The sequence below is a fragment of the Lupinus angustifolius genome, chromosome LG20 (assembly GCF_001865875.1).
Source record: "Lupinus angustifolius cultivar Tanjil chromosome LG20, LupAngTanjil_v1.0, whole genome shotgun sequence".
Lineage (NCBI taxonomy): Eukaryota > Viridiplantae > Streptophyta > Magnoliopsida > Fabales > Fabaceae > Lupinus > Lupinus angustifolius.
Genome location: NC_032028.1, coordinates 6,025,409 through 6,049,819, shown reverse-complemented (window position 1 = coordinate 6,049,819; position 24,411 = coordinate 6,025,409). Strand labels below are relative to the sequence as shown.

Below are 24,411 nucleotides of genomic sequence, written 5' to 3'. Positions count from 1 at the left end.
AAACTGAGATAACCTCAAAGTCACTTCCAAGGACATAATCTCCACTAGCAACAAATGCAGTAACCTATGTCTTATTCGGTAAGAATCTCTATCATCCTTCATTCTTAGTGAAAGATGATTTTTATTTTATGTAGCTGACTTTTCTTTTTGTAATTCAATATTTGTTTAAGTGACATATTTTGACTTGGTGCAAGTTCTTTAGAGAAGTCTAATTGGAATATGAAAGTGTTTATGTTGTATATATTATCTTTATTTAAAATAAACTTTTTACTTTATTACATTAATGAATGACTAACATACTTAGTATATGTTTCTATTTTTTTTGACTTCTTAGTATATGCCTTGAGAGATTATAATGACATTTAAAGGTCAACTTACTATTCTATATTTGGAACTATCGAATGTGTAAATCCAACATAAGCAAAGCATGAAAGATGGAAGAAATGTATATCTCATAAGGTTTGGTGTTATAGGTGGAACTCCATGATAAAAACCATTATTGTTAATAATGATAGGGTAAAAGTCTTGAATTGCAACTTCAGTTTAAAAGCTATCAATCTTCTATAAATATAGTTGGGTTCAATTATTCAACAATAGTAATCATGTCAATAAATTTATATTTTAACACTTTTGGTATACATCTATGCATGTATGTTCAAGTGTGGGAATAGTTGTGAGCTCAGGTGCAGGATACTACGACTTTTTTAGTTTCTTTTAAATAGTCTTCTCAAGCACATATGCAATCAAACATTTGCTTCAAGAATTATTGTTCTGTTCAATTTCTATAATTAATACAAATAATTTAATCTTCAATTAAGTATAGCTATTAGACATGTAGCACTGGGCTATATTCAACTATAATTACAATATTTAACCCAAATTACTATATTTGACATTTATAGCATATACATTACATATTACAAACAATAGGAAAGCGAACGAATTTAAATATGTTGAAACATTTCATGACAAACATTATTATAAAGTCATACACTTTACCTATAAAAATAAATGCGAGTCACTAAACTATTTGAACTTTCAATTTATAAAAAATTAACAATTACATCAATAGTTAAAAACACAACTGCAAAATACCCTTATTTAATACAAAATACTATATTGAGTAAATATAATATACAGACTACACGTTATAAACAATAGGAAAGCGGGTTGACAGGCACGGGAGTGCCTGTCAACACGCTAGTATATATAAAATCTAAATTATATTTACTATATCCACATCTCACACATTTAATCTTATTACACAATAATGTAAATATTTATATACAATTAGTATATTATTATTATTTATTTGTATTACTTTTTTTTAAGTCAATAATAATTAAAATGAATGATTGATGATGAACTAACGAAATATAAAACTTGTAGAATGTAAGTACATATATTTTTTTTCACATTATAGAATTTTTATTTATTTAATTAGTCACTTGTTAGTATTAAATCTATAAAGGTTGTTGTATTACTCAAATTTTCAAATTTAATACATAAATTTCTTATAGTTTTTTGTTATTGTGGGATAGGCTCTCCACGGGTTTCACCAACTCTACCGGTACCACCATTCTGAAACTACTATCCGAACCCACCCAAGCTTAATAGAACCTGGGTTAGGATAGACAATTAGCACTTCCATTTTTACCTTATTGCCATTCTAATTTGTATTATTGCAATAGTCTAGACAACAGGTTTTCATTCTCCTCCCACGGTCTTATCTTCTATCCCAAAACTTGTATTACTTTATGTCTTATTATTTTTTATTGATTAAAAAAGTAAAATAATAATTAAATATATATTAACTTTATATTTTTTTTGACTAAAGAAAAACAAATAATACATGGAGTAGTCACACTTTATGATAGAAAATGTGCTCGTTACATATGTCCCATGAGAAGTAGTAATCACATAAAAGCAACCACCAGTTAGTATTATCTAATCACATAAAAGCAACCATAAGTTATTATTATATAATCAAACATAACTACACAGTGGGCTCCATTATCTGATGAAGGGAAGATCGTGTCACTGAGGGACACGACTCACATGGCATGGGACAAATGAGTAAGAACTCCTACTGGTTAGTTCAAAACTGAAAGATACATTTGCACATGACTTGCATTCTCAATTTGCATGTGCACCAAACCACGTGATAAGGACTCTAAACTATACTATACACTGCTTATCACAATATATAACCAGTAACCACTCCACCCGTCTCTCTGCACTTTATGTGTAGTTCACCACTTCACATCAATATATTCTGAATCTTGCAAAACAATGTTGTTAAGGTTGATTAATGAGTTTTGTTAATAAATGTTAGCCAGGAATCATTTCTAATCATGTGGACATTTTTAGTAGAATCAGACCCATTTATACTAATATGATAGTTTTTTTTTATGAGTTAGCTTATTTGTGGGTTGATTATCCACCAACCAGCTCACAAGATTCAAACTCATTTTCTTGTGGGATATAAGTTAAACCATTACCAACTAGGGCATTTTATTATTATTTACCAGGTTATTGTAATTGTCATAGATTTAAATTTTGTTGGTGTTAATTTTGACTTTTTTTTTGTTAGAATAGTTAAGATTATGTATCAGTTAATTGATTAACACTATAATTAATCGATTAACACTATAGTTAATCGATTAACTGGTTAGTTATTTCAGTTTGTTTAGGTGAACTTTGTGTACAATAATCGATTACCCACATAGTTAATCAATTATCTTGTTAACATTTTTTGTTTTCTGTTTTAGTAGTTGTTGTATATAAAGGGACTGTCGTAATCTTTGTGATCAAATCACTAATGAGAATAATGAAGTATGTTGAGAAGACTTACTCATTTTCAATAGAGTTTTGATTCTCTATTTTTTTCTCCTTCTTCATTTCTTAAGTTTTCTTTCTCATTCATTCATTTCTCACACTTTTTAAATTATTAAGAACTTTCATCCATGACTCATACTAAACTTTAATTTTTGATGTTGATTCATGTTGGATGACTGAAATGCTTTTATTACTAATGCATATCTGAATAGATAGTCTTATTTGAGCATATCACATTCTACCGCTTCTTTACAATAATTTATTTAGTAATGCATATCCGAATGGAGTTGGGATCCTCTCCATTAGTGAAGAAGCAAATGATCATTTCTGTACTTATATATAAAAGTAAAAATATCATCTTATGATATTTTAAGGATAAAAATGTCAAATCATATTATCATGTTTCTTTTGTTTTGGATGTACTTATGTCTCTCCATTAATGGAGAAGATCCCAACCATCTGAATGGATAGTCTTATTTGAGCATATTACATTCTACCACTTCTTTACAATAATTTATTTAGCTTTCTTCTATTTCTTAGTTACTTTTTATCTTTTATCTAAACACACATATTAAAAAAAGACATAAAAAGTTGAAAAGCAGCACTTTTAATTAGAAAATAATTCACAACATAAACAGTTTGTAACACATAATTCTCTCCTGGATTATGAGGTAAATGTAAGTTTTAATTTTTTATTTTAAATTAATTTAAATCTGGATAGTTAAATAATTCTATGGCACATGTTAAGACAACTGAAAAGTGAGATTCACACGGAAAAGCAAAAGGAGATGGGTGGAACTAAAAATACTCATATCAATTCTTAACACACACATAACTTTGAGCAAGCGTGGAAATAGACGTGAATAGTGTGTTTCACATATCCCTTATCGTGGAATTTTAATCAATTAATTAAATAAATAAAATAGACCAATTTGCATGCGGCAGAATATAGCCATGCGCATATGCTAGAATATAATATAGGGAGATTCGCTCTTGCACTTTGAATATATACAATATAATATAGTTGGACGTTGGGTTTCTAATTTTCTTCATTTTGACACTTCACACTCACTTTGGCTTCACGCAGTCCAAACTGGAATAAATTATAGTAGTAGTATAATATGAGTTGTCATCATGAAGTTCATTAATTTTTTTTCGTACTACACAAAATATTCTCTTACATTTTGATATAAAATTAATTCATGTTAAGATTTGTAGTTATCCTCCCAACAAGTATTGCTCCCAAGAATCAAACTCTTGATCTTAGGGATCTAATGCTGTCTTGTTGGTAAAGAAATTCACCACTTTGTTAAATAACTGATTATTTTAAGCATATTATTACATGTCATAAGTAGTATTAAAAACTTTGTCCACAAAAGCATAATATGTTTCGATTATCTCTAATTTGACTTTTAGTTTAGGGTATCTCTAATGCAACAAAGAAAAGTAGTGTTAGTATATTTGGATGGTATGACTACCAATATATTGACATCTTTGCTGCTAGAAGGAGGTGATAATAAATTTTGATTTATGAAAATATTAATAGATGTAAATACTATAACAATATTAATATTTTTACATTTAAAAAATTTATATTGAGTACACATGTTGATTATAAACGTCAGTTTAAATTTAGTAGAAGTTTGTGATGTGATACTTGGCACATCTTTTTGTAATTTAAATCCTTATTTGTTAACCAATAATATTGTCTTTGTTTGAACTTTTAGTTCTTTGTTATTGAGTTAGTCAAACCAAAAAAATTAATGGAGTTTATAACCGGAAATATAGTGTTTAAAAACTTTTAAATAAATAATTCAACTAGATTTTCAAAAAATATAAAGAATTTAATAACTTATTGTCAATTTTACCATTTGAAAAATTACATTAATTATAACATACTGAAATATTTATTAATAATTATAAATAATTTTTTGTACTACCATGGTTATCCCCTCACATTTTTTGAGTAAAAAACTAATCCCTTTCAAGATTTGTGGTTGCACCGTTCAACAAATATTGCTCCCTAAACATTTTGGTTATTCTTAGAATCTAATAGAATATCACAGAGCATTTCAACTAGAACAATACTTTGTTAAATACTTCTTTAAATATACAGAATTCATTACTTCAGTTTAATAAATAAATATGTATATCATTTTTAATCATTTAATTAACAATTTAACTCTAATAACTCTAGTTTATATATATGCACATCGTTAAGTTTCTAACTACCTTTACAATTACAAGTTACAACCTCAAAGATATATGCAACAAACTCAAAACCAATATCGTGAAACTCGAACGAGCCATATGTCAAACTTGGAAGAAGTTTCATATTAGATTTAATTGGTTTAAATGGTTAAATTGTCTCGCCGAACTGAGTGATTTAATATATAATTAATATTTTTTACAAACAAACATATAATTATATATAAATAGAAAATTTTATATAACTAATAATTATGTATAATTATATTAAAATAAAAGCTCTCAATATTTTTTGGGGACTGAAGTAAAACAAAATATTAGAGTAGTGTTCCATTTTTTTTTAATTTTAAGTAAACCGTCCGGTTTACTTCTCAGGTTATTCCGAATAACCAGGTTTAGCACAATCGGACTATAATATTTTTGTTCAAAGTGGTCCAACTCTCAGTCAGTTAATACTACTGACCAGAGCCATTTTCACAACACTGCTCAAAACTATACACTAAAATAAGTTAGGCCAAATATACTCAAAATGGTTTTTTGTTTTAAAAACAAGATCTTATCCTGTAATCATCGCAGCCTATTTTTTCTCTCCATAAAATGGAGAGACAATTTCTTAATTGGAGATAATATTGGAGAAATAATATGGAATAAACTATATTGGCCTTTTTTCTTCCTAATATTGATTGTCATCAAACATTCGAACTTAACTCGTCATGAACAAGTTTTCCAACAGAAAAAAAAAAAACTTTAATTTCTAATTATAGCGGTCCCTACTGGGTAGTGGGAAGGGACCCACCGATGAGTTGATATTTGATAAGTGCATTAACTAACAATAACATATACATGCCATGGCTTATCTCATTTCAACGCTTGGCAACTTCTATTAGCCACTTGCTTATATGACATCATTGCATACGAGTTACGACATTCAATTTTCTTCAGTGCAAACTATAATTGAACCCCGTCAATTTCTGACACCTATTTTACGAACAAAATTTAATGCACCTGCTTTAACTTCACCACTCTCTTAACTTTGTTTCCCTTTTTGAATTTTTGTAACAAAAAATTACGGACACATCAAGTGCATGATCCACATGGACCACATCGAAATTTCCAACATAAAAGACAATGTAAAGACTATAAGCCATGACTAATCCCTTTCATAAGAAGGAGTTAATATTTTATGAGTTATAATTATCTTTATTAATGAAGAAATAAATATTTAAAAAAATAAAGATGACATAATTTTCAATGATATATTTATCATTTTAATTATAATAATTTTTTTATTTTTATCATTAAAAATAAAGAGAGAAATAAACATTTGTTCTCTAAGGAATCCTTGTTCATCAGTGAACGCCTAAAGCCCGAAACTATGGGTATTTTTTCATGGTCAACTAAAGAAATTAAAGAAGTTGCTGCGAAAATGAACTAGGATTCAGTTGCATAAGCTATCAACCATACAAAATTGGATAGAGATTCACTTATTTCAAGAGTAAGTTTTTTAATCTTATTTTTTATTTTGGTCATCAATTTTATGAATATTTAATGATTTAGATATACTCATTAATTCAAATCATTGAATTTCCCTAAAATTGATGGCTAGGACAATGAGTAATTACTTTTGGAGAAGTGGATTTCTCGTCTAATTTATACCCTCACTTTTATTTCACTACTTCGTTGTTTTGAAAACTTTAATTAAAGTAATACTTTACTTACTTACTTTCTAAGGATGAACCTAAGTTTTTAGGCATGGGACAAATATGTCATAAATATACAAAATATAATGAAATTAACAAATAACTACCGGAGCAAGTACTTCAACCATGGCTCTCCTACGTCAACCACTGATGTATATAAAATATGCTTATCGATTATAAAATAGTTTGTATTTAGAAATATCTTTGAGATGCTTATAAGCTAATCAACAAGTCTTATTTGATAAGAGTTAAGCTTGTTTAGTTAGATAAAATATTTTAAAGACTTCACTTATAAGTAAATCTTCCATCAACAAGAGGAAATTCTATTTAAACTGGTATGATTACTTTGAATGACAAAGTAAATTATGAAATTTAAGGTCATTCATATAATCAATTGATTTTTCAAGTAATTGAGTATCGATCCTCTAATGTTCAAATACATTAATTTAGTCTATGTCAATGAATATGTTTCTTCAACTATTCACTTCTCAAAGACTGTTCAAACTTGAAGAATATTAATGACTGGTACACTAGTCAATGGATCAAACATAAAAACTTTTATCGGAAATTGGTGCACTCCTTGAATACATTATTTTCATGTTTAGGTAGTTTAACTAGATGTACTTGTTAAGTTTACCTTCAAATTTTGAGCCAGTGAAACCAACTACTTGTGTCAAACCATAATAACATCTACCGTGTTATATGGAGATGTGTCTGATCCAATGATAAAAAGAAAACCAATTTGTTTTCTTTGTAATAAAATAGGTAGAGTAAAATTCACAACTTAACTATTTTTTATAGACAATGTTAATATTTTACAGTGAGTGGGAGTTGAACCTTGAACCTTCTTATCACTTTAAGTCCTAGATCCTTCACCCTTACCACTTGACGACTTTATCACTTCGACAACTTAGCTATCTATCATTTTGTGTTTTCCCATCCCCATCCTTTTCTTTCTCTGTCGAAGTAGGCAGAACTGTTGAGCAGCCCACATGGTGTTTGGTACTTTGGTTGATTAATTGTCCCTAGGACTATTGAAATTAAAGAGAAACAACAAAGGAAGAAGGCAATTCACCCTTTTCTAAATAATTAGCCCTATCAACTTATGTAGGAGTCATCTTTTATTAACAATTAAATTTTGGACAACTTTATAAAAATCAAATTAAATTTATCTCAGGAATACTTTTTATCTTTAATACAGAAATTCATCTAAAATAGAAAAACTAAAAAATGTCTGGAGTTATCAAAATAACATTCTGATCACAAATATGTGGACAACAAAATACCCTTTACAGGAAAAACCAATCCCCATGACTTATTGTCATTCTTGTGTAATTTCGCTGAAGTTGTGACATTTTTTTGCAATGGGTTTAACCGCATAAGCGTTATCGCGGCATATAGGAGAGATATGTTTCTGTCTAAATTGGTATATCAGACCAATTAAAATACATCAATCATTTAAATAGAAAAATCAAAATTGAATAATCATATTACTTGTTATATTTTGATTGGATATGATCAAGAAAGACAGTTTTTGGGACAGTTTATCTGTGTTCACTGCACTATAAGAACATTCACTAGAGTTGAGACTTACTCAGAGTTGGGACTTGACTCCCTTCTTTAATCTAATTTGATCAACTATAGTTTCCTGCAATATTGTGAAACCCAATTCTATATGATTCCCCTTCTAGAACAAAACAGGGTCAAAAAAATCGAAGTTGAAAGTCTTGCTAAAAATAATCTGACATGAAACAAAATATCTACAAATTGTAGAAAAATAGAACTTGGAAAGGATTTATTTTATTCACAAGCTCCTCAAAATCCTCTATTATTAGGAGGGACTGAGGGATATCTTTCTTAGTTTTTTACATGACAGAAAAACTAGAAGGAAGAAAAAAGAGTGAGATACAAGATTCTCAACTCATATCTAGAGTCTCAGATACAGATTGATGAAACCAAAGTAAAAAAGGAAAATCTAAGTAGCATCATTAGAAATTACAGGAGCATGCTACCCTGTTCTCCTCTGCTCCTAGTAGACTTGACTTTATTCACACTACCATAGTTCCATAGTAGATAAGTAGATACTAGTAAATACTAATGGAGAGAAACAACATCATGACATAAGCAAAATTAGCTTTACTTGCTGCTCTATACATAAAAGCAAGTAAATAGCTTAAATCTTGTGTCCATTGCAACTCCTCCTAGCTTTTTTAATTTTCAACTCAGATCAGCTGTCTCTCCTCCACTCAAGATCCAAGGATGCCCTGCAAAATCAAAATCACAATAACAATTAACACCAAAAAATTAAGATATAAAAGTTTGATTTTCCAAGGAAAAAAATTCTCCAAGGTGGCTAAATAATCTTTACATTATCTAATATGTTGCACCCATGAGCACATTCGTGATGTAAAGTTTCACTAGATCTAGATCAAAAGGTCAAGTTTTAGATACTTGTTGGGAATGTCAACCACACACCACAAAAATCTAATATGTTGAGATCTATGTGCATTTCATGGTAGAACTATTGCTATACTAATTTTAATTTCTCATTAAAGGAAGAAATTAGAGATGTATTCGATGGTTACTAAGTTTAAGTTTCTTAACCCTAAAAAGAACTCAAATTTAGAAACATACTCAAGGCTTGTTCAGCAGAGAATCTTCTAGAAACATCCCTACAAATCATCTTCCTCAATAGATCCTTAGCAGAAGAGGACACAGACCTAAACAACCTTGAAGGAAACCTAAGATTACCCCTAACAACAGCCTCAAAAATCTGAGCAGCATCATCACCATAAAACGGTGGAATCCCAGACAACATTATATACAAAATAACACCACAGCTCCAAACATCAACCTTCTCATCATACTCTCTCCCCATCAAAATCTCCGGCGCCACATAATACGGCGTTCCAACGATCCCACTCATCTTCTTCCCCTCACCGAACCACTCAGCGGAACCAAAATCCGCTAGTTTAAGGTTGTCCCTCGAATCGAAAAGGATGTTGTCTGGTTTGATATCACGATGCGCCACACCGAGACGGTGGCAATGGGCTAAAGCTGAAAGAAGCTGATGCATGATGAAAGCTGATTGTGGCTCCGTTAAAGTATTAGAACCATTGGTTTTGAGAATTCTTTCGAATAAGGTTAGAGGCTGACAAAGTTCCATAACGATGGATAAAACGTCGTCGTCTTCGGAGAAGTGATAGATTTGGAGGATGTTAGGGTGTGGAGAAAGGAGGGTCATGAATTTGGGTTCGTTAAGGAGACAGTTACGATCGGTTGAATCGGTTAAGAGGGTTTTGTTGATGATTTTGCAAGCAAAGACTTGGTTAGTGGTTGGGTTGAAACAACGGAAGATGGTTCCGAAACGACCACGACCGATTTCTTCACACAACTCGTATTGGTTGTTAACTATTGAACACATTCTTTTTTCGTTTCTCTAAGTTGTTATGGTTAACTAGTGGTGTTGCTTCACTTACTCTGTTTTTATAGATGACAAACAAAAAGGAAGTCTCTAGGACCAAGTTGAACTATAGTTATTACAAACGTGACCTAAGAGTTTCTTTAAATTGTTATTATATTGTTAACCATTTATTTACAACCACTAGTTACTCATTATTACCCTTAATTCTTATTTATTTTCATTCAATTTTTTTAAATGAAGATTGTATCTCAAGTAAATTTCTTTGGTAAATTTCGTTATCAGTGACTGAAATAATTAAGATTGACGATAATTATTCTTTAATAGAGTAACAAATAACTGTGGCCCATTAGAAAAAGTTAATTTTATTTAATTGGTTAATATTTAGTATAGGTACTAAATTAAAGGATAAAAGTCCATATCCTTATTAACTTCCATTAGTTGAGAGAGATAAACTTACATTGAAAATTTCATCCCTTTATTCATCTGTGTAGAATCAAAATATTAACCAATGAAGCATAAAATTAATGTACATGTAATAACAAGTTATATAAATTAAATGTATAAAATTTACTATTATTGATAAACTTGTTTTTAGAGAAGTAATAAAAATTACTGCTAATTTTTATCACGATATTAAGTATTGACTAATTAACATCTTAATTATTTTCTAAATGATTGATGAAACGAAATAATTCCCTTATTTTCTTTGCTTATGTTTTAGCTTATTTCAGAAAAACTTAATAGTTTTTTTTTTTTTTGAAAAAAAAGACAGCGTGAAAGGTACCAAATTTGTGTGCGGAATATTCGAGGGAAATATTCGTTCGGTGGATCCTAGCACTGAAAACACGCCACGTTCAATACTACTCGGAGGTCGTGTTTGACTTTCTATGTTAATATTATAATAATATTTTAATAACTAATTTTAGTGGGCGTTTATTGTTTCAATAAAAAATGTTATTAAAAAATTGTAAAAAATAACGATATAGAACTGGAACAGGCAGAGTACCGAAGTGTAAATAAATATAGAGCTAATTAAAAACTGAAAAGCCATTCAGCAATGCTATCATTGACAAGTAACTTGGTTCAACTTTTTATGGCATCCCTATAATTGATTACAAATCGACAAACCTACCTATGATAGCACCTTTTTCATCAACATGCCAAATGATGATAGTTTCACATGGTTTTTGATGGCTTAATTTTGTATAACAAACTATAAATAAATACTTAGTATTATTGCATGAAGAAATATGGCACAAAAATTACTTAATTTTGTGAAATATATCAGAGGATTTGGACCCTCATACAGTTCTTTTTTGAACATATAATAGTTCGTATTATGTAAATCATGCAATGGAATTAATTAAATCCTTTTCAAGGTATATAATAAAATCCTTCTAAATTCTAATGATTATTGAAAAAGAGAAGATACTAGTTTTTTATGATGTGGCTTTGTTCAGGAAGACAAAATATATTAGTTGATTCAGTTGAAACATTTCTTTATATAGCAGATAAATGTAAAAAATATTTGCTTTCAAGTTTTAAATAATTTCTATTTCAACATCTTTTATCTTTGTATTTTTAAATCACATCTAAAAATTAAAGGATAACTTAAATGTTTGTATTAAACACCTATAATGTAATAAAGGTTATTAGTGGGTAACTTGGCAAGTGTTGCCACTCTACATGCAACTTTTACTCGAAAAGGTTCAGTTGCATTCTTTATTTGTCTTTCTATGAAGTTATCTTGCAGTACATCCATTTTACTTAAAACAAAAGTTATTAACTTTGGGGTGGACCACAGCTTTTGATGGTTTGAAGCCTTGAAAAAAGAGCATCTTGAAAGTAATAGCTTATCTCCTTTTTAGAAAATGGTTGGTACTCCACTACCCCGTGACTTGCTATACCAGACAGTGTACTATGTTAGGATAAACATTTTATATATTTCAAGGGAACAAGAGTACAATAGAATATGTGGATGCCTTTGTGATGTACGGTCAGTCCCTTTTCTACTAAAGGATTAATACGGTTTATGACTACGACGTTAATTTCTATGTGTGGCTTCTTTCTAGACAACCTTTCCATTTCAGATCCACGCAAAAGGGTTCCACTCAAATACAGTACATGATTCTAACGTTAATTAAATTCCTTTGCCAAATTAATATTTTATTCAACATTTTTTCAGTTCATGAGTACAACCAGCTGCACATATCATGATATATACCGTTCATTTGCTGGTGATTTATACTATTTTATATTATGTTGAAACGACTCAATGAGACATTCAGGAGCAATCAAATAATAATATATGCTTTTCTTTTCTATAGATTTTTAGCGTAAATGTACAGAGCTACAATTCCCCATGTCCTAAAGGCCTAAAAGTCGGAATAGATGTATAAAATAACAGGAAAATGTCTACAATGGCTAAACTACAGAATTTTTATTCCCAAAAACAATCGTTTTTTTATTTGTCCCTAGGGATCATATTGGTCAAAAGACAAAAGCCCCACAATTACCCAGATAACGGGCATCTTGGTTACCTTTAAACTCCATCTAGAATTAATAGTATTCATACAAGTTAAACAACATTCATAATTGATCATTTCATCGAGATTCAACAAACTTTCATCTTGATTATCAACTCTCTGACACAAACTTCACCTTTTGTCCAAATATAACTCCACCTTTTGTCCAAATTTAGAGCCAGAGCTATACATAGCTTTGCATTACAAGAAAGCAAAATTTATTAGGGTCGTTGTTTTAATAGTTAGACAGCAAACAGTCGATTACTAAATATTTCTTTAAGGAAAATTATACTAGATAAATGTTGACAGATTAGGGGAAAACATATATCCAATGTGCAAAGCCATTGAATACTCGGCACCCAAAAAATGTGATATTTTTTATGTCAAGCATTACTATTTAAATTCTTCATTGACCTAACAAAAATTAGTTTAAGACAACAATGGGAGGCACAAATGACGAAAGAAATGTACTGCTCTTGGACAGATCCGGGGCAAACGAGTCTAGAAGATTGAAGCAAACTACTAAAAGATCCAAATGTGAGAAAAATCTTGCCATGTTCTTAAACAACTTAAGTGCCCCGAAATACAAGCATACGCAATGACAATAATATAATTCAACCCTAGCACCTCTCAGCAAACGTCTTCATTTTGCATTGATTTTGGTACAAAGGCAACAAAACTTCCGTAATAATGGCCCCAAAATTACCGCAGAAGATCTGAATAGTCTTGCAGCTTGCCCTTCAAAAACATGTTCCACGGTGAAGCTAGAAATTTACCATTGACTGGAGCGAAGTTGGCACAATACACTTAAAAGCTGACCTAGAGTCCAGTGTCTCTGAACAATGCAATAAATCAAGTTCCAGGGCATTAATTTCTTTTCATCCCCTGCATTATATAATGATTGTCAAAGGTAACAACATATTATCACAAATGAAGAAAGTAAGAGTGTACAAGGTTGGAAGAAACAAGGACCTCAACTTTCTGAATTCATGTTTTAAGTGTTGGGTTAATATAAATAGGACTTCTGACTTCTGAGCACATAAAACGCTCGGAAGAGAGTCACATTTCAACTTAAGCACTTACATAAAAGATTTCAGAAGGGAGCCTCCAGTGATTCGTCCCAGACTTCAGCACTTCCATTGGAGGCTTCTTCTACATCTTCTTCCATGGAAAGCCTAATATATTCCCTATGAGCAAATCGATCCCAGTCTGTCAATGTTGGATTCTCACGTTCCTAATAACACAAGACATACACCAGTCAATAAGGAAGTCACCAACAGTGACCAAGCATAGTAATCAACAGGCCAATAGATTTTAGCAAATATTTCACGCACCTGACGAATCAAAAATGGGTCACGAGTTTCAAAGGCCATGAACTTATTTAGATTGAAAAGGATATTGAAAACACTTCCTGAGAGTCTCCCGCCTTTCAGGTCGTGAAGAGTTATAAAACTCTCATTCTGCAGAGTGAAAAATTTATTTTTAAAATGTAATATATGTTGGATAATAAAAGAGTAAGATGATATCAGCAAAGATGAAGAAGACCCAGGGGACAAGCAAGTTAGGGATATGGCATGTTGCAGGACAAAACACAATCTATAAACTGCTCACAAAATTTGCATTCATTTTCCCATCTAATGAAACTTCGCAAAACAATGAAAGAAAATCAAACAATGAGTAGAAGGAGGAAACACAAACCTCAGGTCCTATCATGTCAATTATCTGGCACAATATATCTTCAAAAAGCACAGGCTCTTGGGCCATGCATTCCATCCGATGCAATTGCTCCTCATAAAAAAATTGCAGTTCATTCCGTGTCAAAACTCCATTTCCATCCAAATCTATGCACTTGAACCTAATCATAACATGTTCAAGTCAGCTTATACATTACCGATTTAAAAAAATAAAAAACAAGTCACAATGGCAAATACAAAGTTTTCGTAATGGTCTGTTTACGAGTTGGTTCTTGGAGGTGAAATGAAAGGTAATGCTTAAGAGCCCTCTCACAAGTGTATTGGTTCCCAAGCCAGCTCCTTCCCTCCATTCTCTACAAAAACCATCTCGCAAAAAGTCCCCAGGAGAATGATTACGAAAGAACGTGGCAGTGGAAAGGGAATTGAAAATGCAAAGCATTTGATTTCACTACTTGAACCTGGTAGGAAGGATGGAAGTATTCCAAAAAAATCGGTGCATATTATCAAATTTTCCTTCATTTCTTTCACACGACGTGGCCCAAATTTTCAACCTGTCCAGTTTCCAGTCCTATTGTCTAATGTCCGAAGCATCCCTTATTAACTCTTGGATATTCTAAAACTTATTGTCGACACTATTCTTGATCGGGACCGAACACTGTTATACACAGCTCACAAACATAACCATGCCATCTAAGACACCCATGAATTGACAAATGGGATGGGGTCAAGATTAATCCACCCTGAACGGTTCTCTTTTACCCCATGCTTAAATTACATTTTTTATAAGAAAAGAAATAACCTTGCTTAAATTACTTACATAAAGTACTAGGCCTCAAGTAACAGATAAGTTGAATAAACAGATAAAGTTTCATAACCATGTATGCATAAGCTCAAAAAGAAACTAACAAATATCTTTACACCTGTACACCATCCTCATATTTGCAATCGTACAGCAACTAATCTGATGTCTCTTTTCATAAAATGGAATGGTCAATGAATGGGAAACAAATACCAGTACTCAAGGCTTGGCTCAGATGATTTATCCTCTTCTGACAGTATGAAGTAAACAAAATCTTCATATCCCATCTTTCCCTCAACCTTACTGGTAAACTTTCTAGGAACCTGAGATAATATTGAAGAAAGTCAATCGGCATCTTCAACAAACGATTCCATAACCATATTAAACAATAAAAAAAGAGAGGCATGGAACCGGTCATTTCTTGTGTTAGAAAGAGAGGACTGGAGGGGTATAGGGTTTGTTGCTGAAGAAAGAAACGATTAAATCACAAGACCAAAGCAACATGTAATCCACACCAACCTGAGAAAAAATTCTATCAACAATTCGATAGGTAAGCGCATGGTTACCATATCTGATAAGATTCTCTTTGTCTATGAAGAAATCGTGATCTGTATCCAGCTCCCAAAACTTGCAGTATATAACATAGAAATGCTCATAAGAGAAGTACCTGCAGATAATTATTAGGAAAGGTTAAAAGAAAATTGCATTGTGGTATAAATATATTTTTGGCAAAAAAGAACAGACATTGTGTGAGATTAACAATAATCATATTCCACACTACCTCAAAACCTTGTTGATGTCTTCTTCTTCATCAGCGTGCTGCATTGCATCAATTATGTTTCCACGCTTCAGCTCCCTCAGGGTAAGACGACCATTGCCAGATCTATTAACGTAATAATATATTCTGTATATTACAGTTTCAGCTGGGCATTGGAAAAAGTAGAAGTTAACAATATAGCACCTAACACGGAAATGAAAAAAAGAGACCAGAAACCAAGACCAGTTCACACTACTCTAAGCATAGATTTCAATTTTCTAAGATACATGAAGTGTTGATCTGTTCATCAAAATACAAAGACACATGTAGATAACACGTGTATATTTATATGTACATATATGTGTGTGTGGGAATTGCTAACTTCCACACCTTCTTGTGGATGTAAGCATCCTCCACATTTTCACTGGGACCAAAAAACCCAATTTCTCCTCCAAGTAATTGACCACAATGGTTAATATTGTCTATTTACCTCTTAATTTTACTATTATTTTAACTTCTTTCTCTTATCCGTTAACTCTCCTCTGTAACAATTTCTCTCTCATCCCTAAAAATATATGTGCAGGCTCTCTATATGACTGTTTCAGGCGTTTATGAAACTGTCGCAGAAAGGATTCCATGATTTCTGGGTGAGGGATGGGGGCATGGGGTTGGATCCTGCTAGATTTCCATAGACAACAATGAAAGCTTCACGCCCCATCCAATACCGGACCTTCCAGATTCTTCATGGCTCAACCTCCTCTTCCGTCGGAACCATTAACCACTCCTGCTTCCTCATTCTTCCCACTTTAAACAACTTTCTCCTTTTCCTATTCCAGTCACTTACTGTGTTACACTCCTCTCATATTTTTAATGTAGTATACTAGTAATGTTCACTCATTTCACTTTCCACTAACTATTTGTTTCTTCGCATTTTGAGCAGCAACAAAAGACTAAAACTATGTAAGAGAGTGAGAAGTAAATTAGTGGATGGATGTATATGTGTGTGTGTAACATTCAGAGGAGGTAGAAAGTTATCAGAGATGGGAATTAATGGGTGAGAGAAAAAGGCTAAAATAATAATAAAATAAAGAGGTAAAAAGTTGTTAGAATCCATTGTGTCAATTACTTGAATAAAGAGAAAATTGGATTTTTTTGTCCCAATGAAAATGTGGAGGATGCTAACATTCACATGAAGGTGTGGAGGTTAGCAACCCCCTATGTATGTATAAAAACATACATTGTAAATGAAATTAGCAGCAAAAATAGAATAAAAATATAGGCGAAAAAGAAAACATAAACATTTATTCATCACATATGTTTATTCATTGGCTAATAATTCCTTGAAACTTCAAGAGGAATGGGAAATTTTAAAAAAAATTGTAAGAGGAGAAGCAAAAATCGTTTTCATTGTTGCAAGCAGTTCCTTTATAGATTAGTCAGCTATGAACTTTAGCCTGTACATGCCCCACTAGAAGATGAGAAGGCAAGACTAATTTCAATTAAGATGATTGGAGAAGCTTCACAATGCAATTTTAAACAAAGCATGATGCATAGTTTTTGCCTCAAGATGATGACGGCAACAAAGTTGTGAGAATGGTACAGATGGAAAAACACCAGATGTGATCATTTCAGCGTGTAAAGATGATTACAAATGAACCAGTAGCAAAAGGTGGGAGAAAAGTAAATGTTCAGTTATTCCACACACAAATTATTGTCGATGAATGGCATTTCAGATTGAGTACTTGTGCAAGAACCGAATAGAATGCTGAAATGAAATAATGCTCTTTCTGACGAAACTCTACAAATGCAAGCAAGACAAATCAATGAATCAATCTCACGAGTTCAAAAGCCGATTATAAAAACTATGCACTGCTTTAGTTTTTAGGACCCCTCAAGAATGAAAGTTCATTTCACCAACCACCTCTAGAACATGATAAGAATTGTAAAGCTCACTTTTGGGTATCATTTATCACATGTTTCTTCTGCAGTTCTACTTTAGATAAACTTATTCTCCACCTTAATTTATGACACACAGCTGTATGTTTCCAATTTATTTGTATGTTAACTTACTCTCAGAGAAATACAAATTGCTCAGAGAAAATTAATTTTTTAAGTGTTTAGGAAACCACAAGGAGGAGAGTTTGAGAAGTCAAAGAACAGAAAGAACAAATCTACTGTGGTTGATTGAATCTGAACAGATAAAGGAGAAAATGCTCCTTCCAAAGGTTTCCCTTTACCCCTTTGACAATAGGATTCCCTCCTCTTAGCTCAGTCCCCAAAGCTAAAGTCTAGAGAAACCGTCTCACCCTTCTCCCCCTATTTAAGCTATATGCTCCCACTCCTATCTCTGATCCCATGTATTAAATGAAACTCCTTGTCTCCCTTCTTTTGGCTTCCCTTTTATTATTATGAGTATATGCCCTCCAAATCCTCATTCCTCTGGGTCCCATCATTCAGGAACTAAGCATTACAAGAATCTTGAACTCATTCGACCAATCTAAAATTACATGAACCTCCAAATGCGAGGTTATAATAAGAAAATACGTACCGTATCTCTCTTGAAACTCAGGTGTGCTCTGCAGGAACTCCAGCCCAGGATGTGTTGCTAAAAGCTCACGTAAGACGGGTTTAAAATCATCCTGACATGTAGTAGAAATTGTTCAATAGAAGAAAGATGGAAATGAATATAATATCAATTATAAAAGCCAAGGAAATCAGTAAGCGAGGCGTCTAAAAAGAATAAATCCTCCTAGCATGAAACTGGAAATGAATAAATGACATCATATATATACACACACAGGCACACAGCCATACATATCAGGCCAAGACTGAATGTATCATTGAGTAGAAGGAAATTGTTTAAAATTGCAAAGCATAAAGAAAGGTATGGAACTATAAAAACCTGAGTAAGGTACTTCAACTGTGGTTGTTTTAAAATTGTGTAAATTTGAGTTGCTATATCCATTGTCAACATGTTGCCGTTAACCCAGTAATCGATAAATGCTTTCCTGTAGGAACATCAGATCAAGGATTTAAGCACAGGTGTTTGGAAATGGTAATTTCAGGGAAATGACCATCCAAAAATAATTGCCCACCCCATGGGAAAGAAGGTAATAAAATAAAACATTTCTTTTTAAATAATACATATTTCATACTAACTCAATCAGAAGAACATCTGGTGCCAAAATATTGAAAATCGTGTTTAGAAAATGAAAGGATTCACACAGGAATTGTTACAGTGTGGACAGACCGCCTAGAAACATATTGTCAAATTAAAATCGCAATTTGCAAAGGAGATTTCTTGATTAGTGCCAAGCAGGCACTCCTCAGCCATACAATCTAGAAAACGTTATGGCATGCTATGCACTTCTTCCGTTCTCCTTAGCCCCTCCTTTTTAATGTTTGTCTCCTCCTTTTTTGAGCCTTGGTCCGTAAAGTGTCAGATATTGTATTATAGATGTTAGGGAAAGAATACAAAACTACCATTATTAAATAGAAGTCTTAGAAAATGAAATCTGATGTCGGAATAGAAAACTAATTTAGTACTAAAGATGAAACCAATCAGTACTGAACATATTGACAAACTCATAGGCTTAAAACAATCTCCATACTACGAAGGGGATTTCGTCAAGCGACCTAACACAATGAACATGATGCATGTACCTCCTTCAAACTCAAATCTGGCCGTACCTTCCAGGAAGAAACATGAGAACAAATGATAGATAAGAAGGCAAGCAAAGGGATGCACTTCCAGTTTCATTAGTCAGAAAAGGAAAGTTCAAAAACAACCTTTTGCAAAAACAAATAACACAACAATCTGGAGTGTGGCTGTCCTGTGAATAATCTTTCTGAATGACTCATTATAATTGTGATAGCATCTAGAGTTCTAAACAATAATTTTTGAAGTGTCCAGCTACTGAAACAAAAATATCATCCATGGGACAAAGAAGTTTAAAAGTTGTGTCTGGAAAAATGAAGTACACACCTTGTTACAAGACCGGTTCCATTGTCAATCTTTCGGAAAAGAGAAGTAGAGAAAAAAGATGGCAGCTTGCACACTTCCTTGGTAACTGATTTAAATTCTGACATACCAAAGAAACCAGAAACAGGAATATCAGAGCTTGTTATTAGAACTCTTTATTACATTAGAAAATAATTTTACATAGATAATCACTTTTCGACTTTTGGTAACATTTAAAATATGTCATTTTAACTCAACTTCACCATGGGAGTGTGTGGTTATTGAGAAAACTAACATGTGAAACTTAATTAAAATCGTTTTCCCCTAGTTGCAACAAAGTGGCACTTCAGACTATCATCTACTTCTATGTTTCATATCTCACCATGCTTCTGCAGGCCATCCAAGTGGTCATGGAATAAATGATCAATTTTAAACAAACATTGTTCTTTCAGGTCATTTGGAGGTGGACGTCCATGTTGAAAATAGAACTGCACGCCCACAAATATTTTTGTTAGAAGCATTAACATAGCAAGAGTCAGGAGATAAAAAAGAATGAATAAACACATTCAACATATCAGATACAAAAGAAAAGCACCATCAACTAAAATATTGACACAAATGGATAGTGAATCTAACTAGGATAACAATAAATTACTTGTGGCAAGCTTGAAGGTTTTTTGGCAATCATTGGATTTACCATCTTTGGAACAGCTTATTATGATTAGGTAACATATTTAAGCAAAAACAATGACACAAAAGCATTGTGGCAATCTGCAGTTTAAATCCTATGGGACATTTTGTTGGTGTGCAGTGCTCATATTTAAGGATTTCTCTCTATCCCCCAAATTGTAATGGTCTATGGGATAGATTGTGTATGGCCTCTCTTTGGCGTACTACTAATGGTTGTCTCAAGAAAGTTGCCATTGCATATATGCACCAATGAGATTGGGCAACTTTGCTACTTCTTGCTAATTTTTTATTTCTTCTTTTATGTACTTTCCTTTTCTGGAGATATACTATCCTCCTTTCAGGTGTTTTTTCCCTTCCTTTTCTCTAATAAATTTTAAAATGAAAAGAGATACTAAGATAACAAATCAGACTTGCTGAACCTGAGGTATAACTTCTTTAACTGGCTCGCTGACAACTTTCAAAGGGGAACCCAAATTAGATGGGCCAGCTCTCTGTTTCACTATACGAGGAGAACCAGATGTACTTCTCGGTGAAAGAGGTGGAGCTGTGCCAGCAGGAAACATGGAAGGCAAAGAATTACTTGCAGCATTTGGGCTAGAGCAATTCCCCGGGACATTCAAGGGAGCACCTGACTTTGCCTCATTGAGAAGTGAGGTTACCTACACAATTAGCATGCGAGATATGAGAACAATATCAAGTAATATTTTCTGAAGTGTTCAAGGAGAACAACCTTAACCAGATCAAAAACCTAAAAATAAAGAAAAACAGTATATCATCCTTAACCAGCATTTTACATATTTTAAGTATCACAAAGAGCTTATTTATATAAGAATTGACTATGGTGATTATTGAGATGAGTTAAATATTTGATTACTTAACAGGGTTTTAAATTGCAGACCACAACCACAATTGAGGCCACAATGTTGTGGTCATGGTAGTCTGCACAACTGCTTAGCAGTCACATTTTCCCCCCAATTTTTGCAACTTGCAGTAAATGTAATGTAATCGCATTCACAATCACAATTTAAAACCTAGATTGTTAATATAATATGGTAAGGACAGAAACACACGAGCATCTACAAAAAGTCATAATTTGCATAAGGTACGTAGTTGGAAGGCTATAAAAAACTCTGGCAACCATTAAATACACAAGTTTTAAAGCAGAAGTGGCAACAAAATTTCCTTTTGGAAATACGTCAATTAGTAAAACATGATATAAGAACGGATGCATCTTTATAACAAACCATTACTATATAAACAATCATTGTTCGACACCCACTGTTACTTCATATCTCACCACCACCACTGGTTTTAAATCACCTAAATCCTCATGCACATATATTACTATATTACATTAAATATCACAAAGTGACAAAACAAATCAATCTAACGAATAAAATTGAATAAAATCAAGGTAACGAGTTTGAAATAGAGAACATATCAATGCAATGATTAAAAAATTGAGCATACCGATCGAACACTTTCGGGAAGCGACAACCACTGGTCGAAGACCTTCTCGGCGAAATTGATGTTAGACTTGAGAGCCGAAGAGGAAAACTCAGGAAGCTGCAACAATTCGGCGTCAAACGACGCCGCATCAGTAACGAAATCCATCTTCTTCAATTAAACAACCAATCTATTATCTCTCATTCACAACACACCAAATAACAGATCAAGCAAAACACGAATTTCAATGAATTTGAATCGTAGCGAAGTATAACACAATTAGATTAATGTGGTTGAGATATTGAGCTTCCGAAACCCTAGATCTTTAGAATGAATCAATTAGCGAAATAAATAATATAAAATTAAGTTAACGGTGGCGGTGATCTGAATAGAAAAATGAGAGGAACATGAAATGGAGGAAATTTTGTGAAGAGATAGAAGCGAATTTGGAGGGAGAAGAATGAAGAGAAGTAATTGTGTGGGTAAGGGGAATTGCAAGAGAAAGAGAGAGATAGAAAATTGCGTTTGCTTGTAGTATTTATTTTTGCAATGACAAAAATTGTTATAGGAGCAGAAAATTATGACATATAACGATGCCACGTGCTCCTCCACAATGGAAAAATACGGTTTTCTTTTCCAAAATGCAATCCAATAATCATAGCATGCATGATATTGTAAAGTCAACAACACTTACATTTTTGGGTTTTATTTAATTGAGAGAACAATGAAAATATTCAAAAGTTTTTTTTGTATATATGCATTTTAAATTCGGACAAATTTGATAAACTAGTGAATATAAATTTATTTTTATGTTGTTTTTGGTTTATATGATGACAAAACAAATTAAGGTCTAATAAAAGTTAGAGACACAACCATAAGGATGATTCTAATTGAAGGTGTGCGGAAAATAAGAGAGAACATGTCCTTTCACTTTTAGCCTTAATTCTCATTAGAAAACTAGCACACTAATTACTTTCCATAATAGCAAGGGTAAAAAAGGGTCCACTTCCAATCTACTTCTTTAATGTTTCACATGATTAATGCATACAAGCATGAAAGTAGTCATTTGAACCTAAAGTAAATATTTTGTATAGAATTCTACCAACTCTCCATCAATGGGCTCCTCAAGAAATAGGAGTGAGATTCTTCTGCAATCAAGTACTCTTAAAAAATAAAAATATAATAACATTTGCATCATTTTTATTTATACCGAGATTATACTTTTATCCTTATAACTAAAAGAAAAATGAAAATTTATCTCTCCAATAACGGAGAGGATCTTGTTCCAAGAAATAATAATATATAGAGAAAAATGAAATAAAAATTCGAAAATCCTTAAACCCATGCTTTATTTATATTTTATTAGGAAAAATTGTTTGAGAAATATTAATGGCAATTTCCAATATTAATTAGTATTAAATTAATAAATATAATACTTAGATTCCTTCAAAAATATAAATTATGTTATTATATGTTAGTTATAGATATTAATTTTATTACATAACTAAAATAGAGTATATTCTATATTTATTTCATTTATAATTTTTCCAAACCCGAAGCTAAATATTTAAGTTCACAAAATACATGAAAGACTACAAATAATTAAAAGAATGTTTACAATTATTTGCGAGTTAGGTTTAAGAGAAAAAAAATGACATTAAAAGATTTTAGAGTAAATTTACAAATGTATTTCATGACTCTCAAATCTTTATTTTTTCTTCTTTTTCCTCCAAAATTTAACTGCAAACATATCATTAACTTCTCCATATCCTAAAAAGTGATACCAGGCATAATTTGACAATATAAATTAAACTTGTTCATTCATATTTTTTTACTAACATAAATATTAAATATATTTACACAATTACAAGTATATTTAAATTCTAAAAAAATGTGACTTATATCATTCATTCATTTAGACTACTCTCTTTGTCAAAATGACAAGGTTGAAGAGGTTGTGAATGTATTGAAGGTTTTGATGGAAAAGGGCTTATAACTCGTGATGCTCATAGCCAAGATTCATTGATTTCAGCATTCTGCAAAGAAGGAAGACTTGATTTGGCAATAGAGTTCTTTAACACTATGATCTCAGATGATTGCTTGCCGATATAGCAACCTAGAGCACAATCATGGTCACTTCATGCAAGAATGGAAAATCATATAATCTTTGAGAAGCTTTGGGATGTGGAGTGTCCTCCAAATGCAAGTTCTTATACCACAATGTTCTATGCACATCTGATATCTATTACCTATATAACAAAAAAAAAAGTTTCTTTTGACATGTATCAATTTCTCATGCCCTCATGACATGTGTCAATCTCACATCAAAACTAAATGTTCCTCATGACATGTGTCAATCTTTCAATCAA

The 24,411-nt window shown here is 32.0% G+C and overlaps 2 protein-coding genes across 5 annotated transcripts; both read right to left on the bottom strand.

The window, feature by feature from the left end:
• Window positions 8,525-10,210, bottom strand: LOC109336629 (phosphoenolpyruvate carboxylase kinase 1-like). Its single transcript, XM_019573342.1, has 2 exons — window positions 9,381-10,210; window positions 8,525-9,010 (listed from the first exon to the last, which is right to left on the bottom strand). Exons 1-2 carry the CDS (start codon window positions 10,168-10,170, stop codon window positions 8,964-8,966), a joined length of 837 nt encoding a protein of 278 aa, XP_019428887.1. The 5' UTR covers window positions 10,171-10,210; the 3' UTR covers window positions 8,525-8,963.
• On the bottom strand, window positions 13,154-22,573 carry LOC109336319 (serine/threonine protein phosphatase 2A regulatory subunit B''beta-like). Of its 4 annotated transcripts, none has more exons than XR_002106332.1 (13): window positions 22,067-22,573; window positions 21,016-21,255; window positions 20,289-20,394; window positions 19,931-20,027; window positions 18,848-18,953; window positions 18,494-18,584; window positions 15,970-16,111; window positions 15,708-15,855; window positions 15,402-15,511; window positions 14,394-14,550; window positions 14,030-14,155; window positions 13,668-13,929; window positions 13,154-13,580 (listed from the first exon to the last, which is right to left on the bottom strand). XR_002106332.1 is itself a non-coding variant. In XM_019572846.1 (13 exons), the coding sequence occupies exons 1-12, from the start codon at window positions 22,208-22,210 to the stop codon at window positions 13,789-13,791; spliced, it is 1,608 nt and encodes a 535-aa protein (XP_019428391.1). In that variant the 5' UTR covers window positions 22,211-22,572; the 3' UTR covers window positions 13,154-13,530; window positions 13,779-13,788. The 4 variants fall into 4 exon arrangements, 2 of the variants coding, with proteins under 2 accessions (XP_019428391.1, XP_019428390.1); XR_002106333.1 differs by having other exon boundaries at window positions 13,154-13,530; XM_019572846.1 differs by having other exon boundaries at window positions 13,154-13,530; window positions 13,779-13,929; window positions 22,067-22,572.

What these genes read in the sequence shown, in the direction of transcription:
- LOC109336319 (XM_019572846.1), bottom strand. Translation starts at nt 22,210, where the DNA reads ATGGATTTCGTTACTGATGCGGCGTCGTTTGACGCCGAATTGTTGCAG. An exon ending in GACATCAACAAGGTTTTGAG is followed by an intron (nt 15,856 to 15,969) that starts GTAGTGTGGAAT and finishes AATTATCTGCAG; the next exon opens with GTACTTCTCTTATGAGCATT. An exon ending in TTGACATGATAGGACCTGAG is followed by an intron (nt 14,156 to 14,393) that starts GTTTGTGTTTCC and finishes TTCACTCTGCAG; the next exon opens with AATGAGAGTTTTATAACTCT.
- LOC109336629 (XM_019573342.1), bottom strand. Translation starts at nt 10,170, where the DNA reads ATGTGTTCAATAGTTAACAACCAATACGAGTTGTGTGAAGAAATCGGT. An exon ending in CTCTGCTGAACAAGCCTTGA is followed by an intron (nt 9,011 to 9,380) that starts GTATGTTTCTAA and finishes TTGATTTTGCAG; the next exon opens with GGCATCCTTGGATCTTGAGT.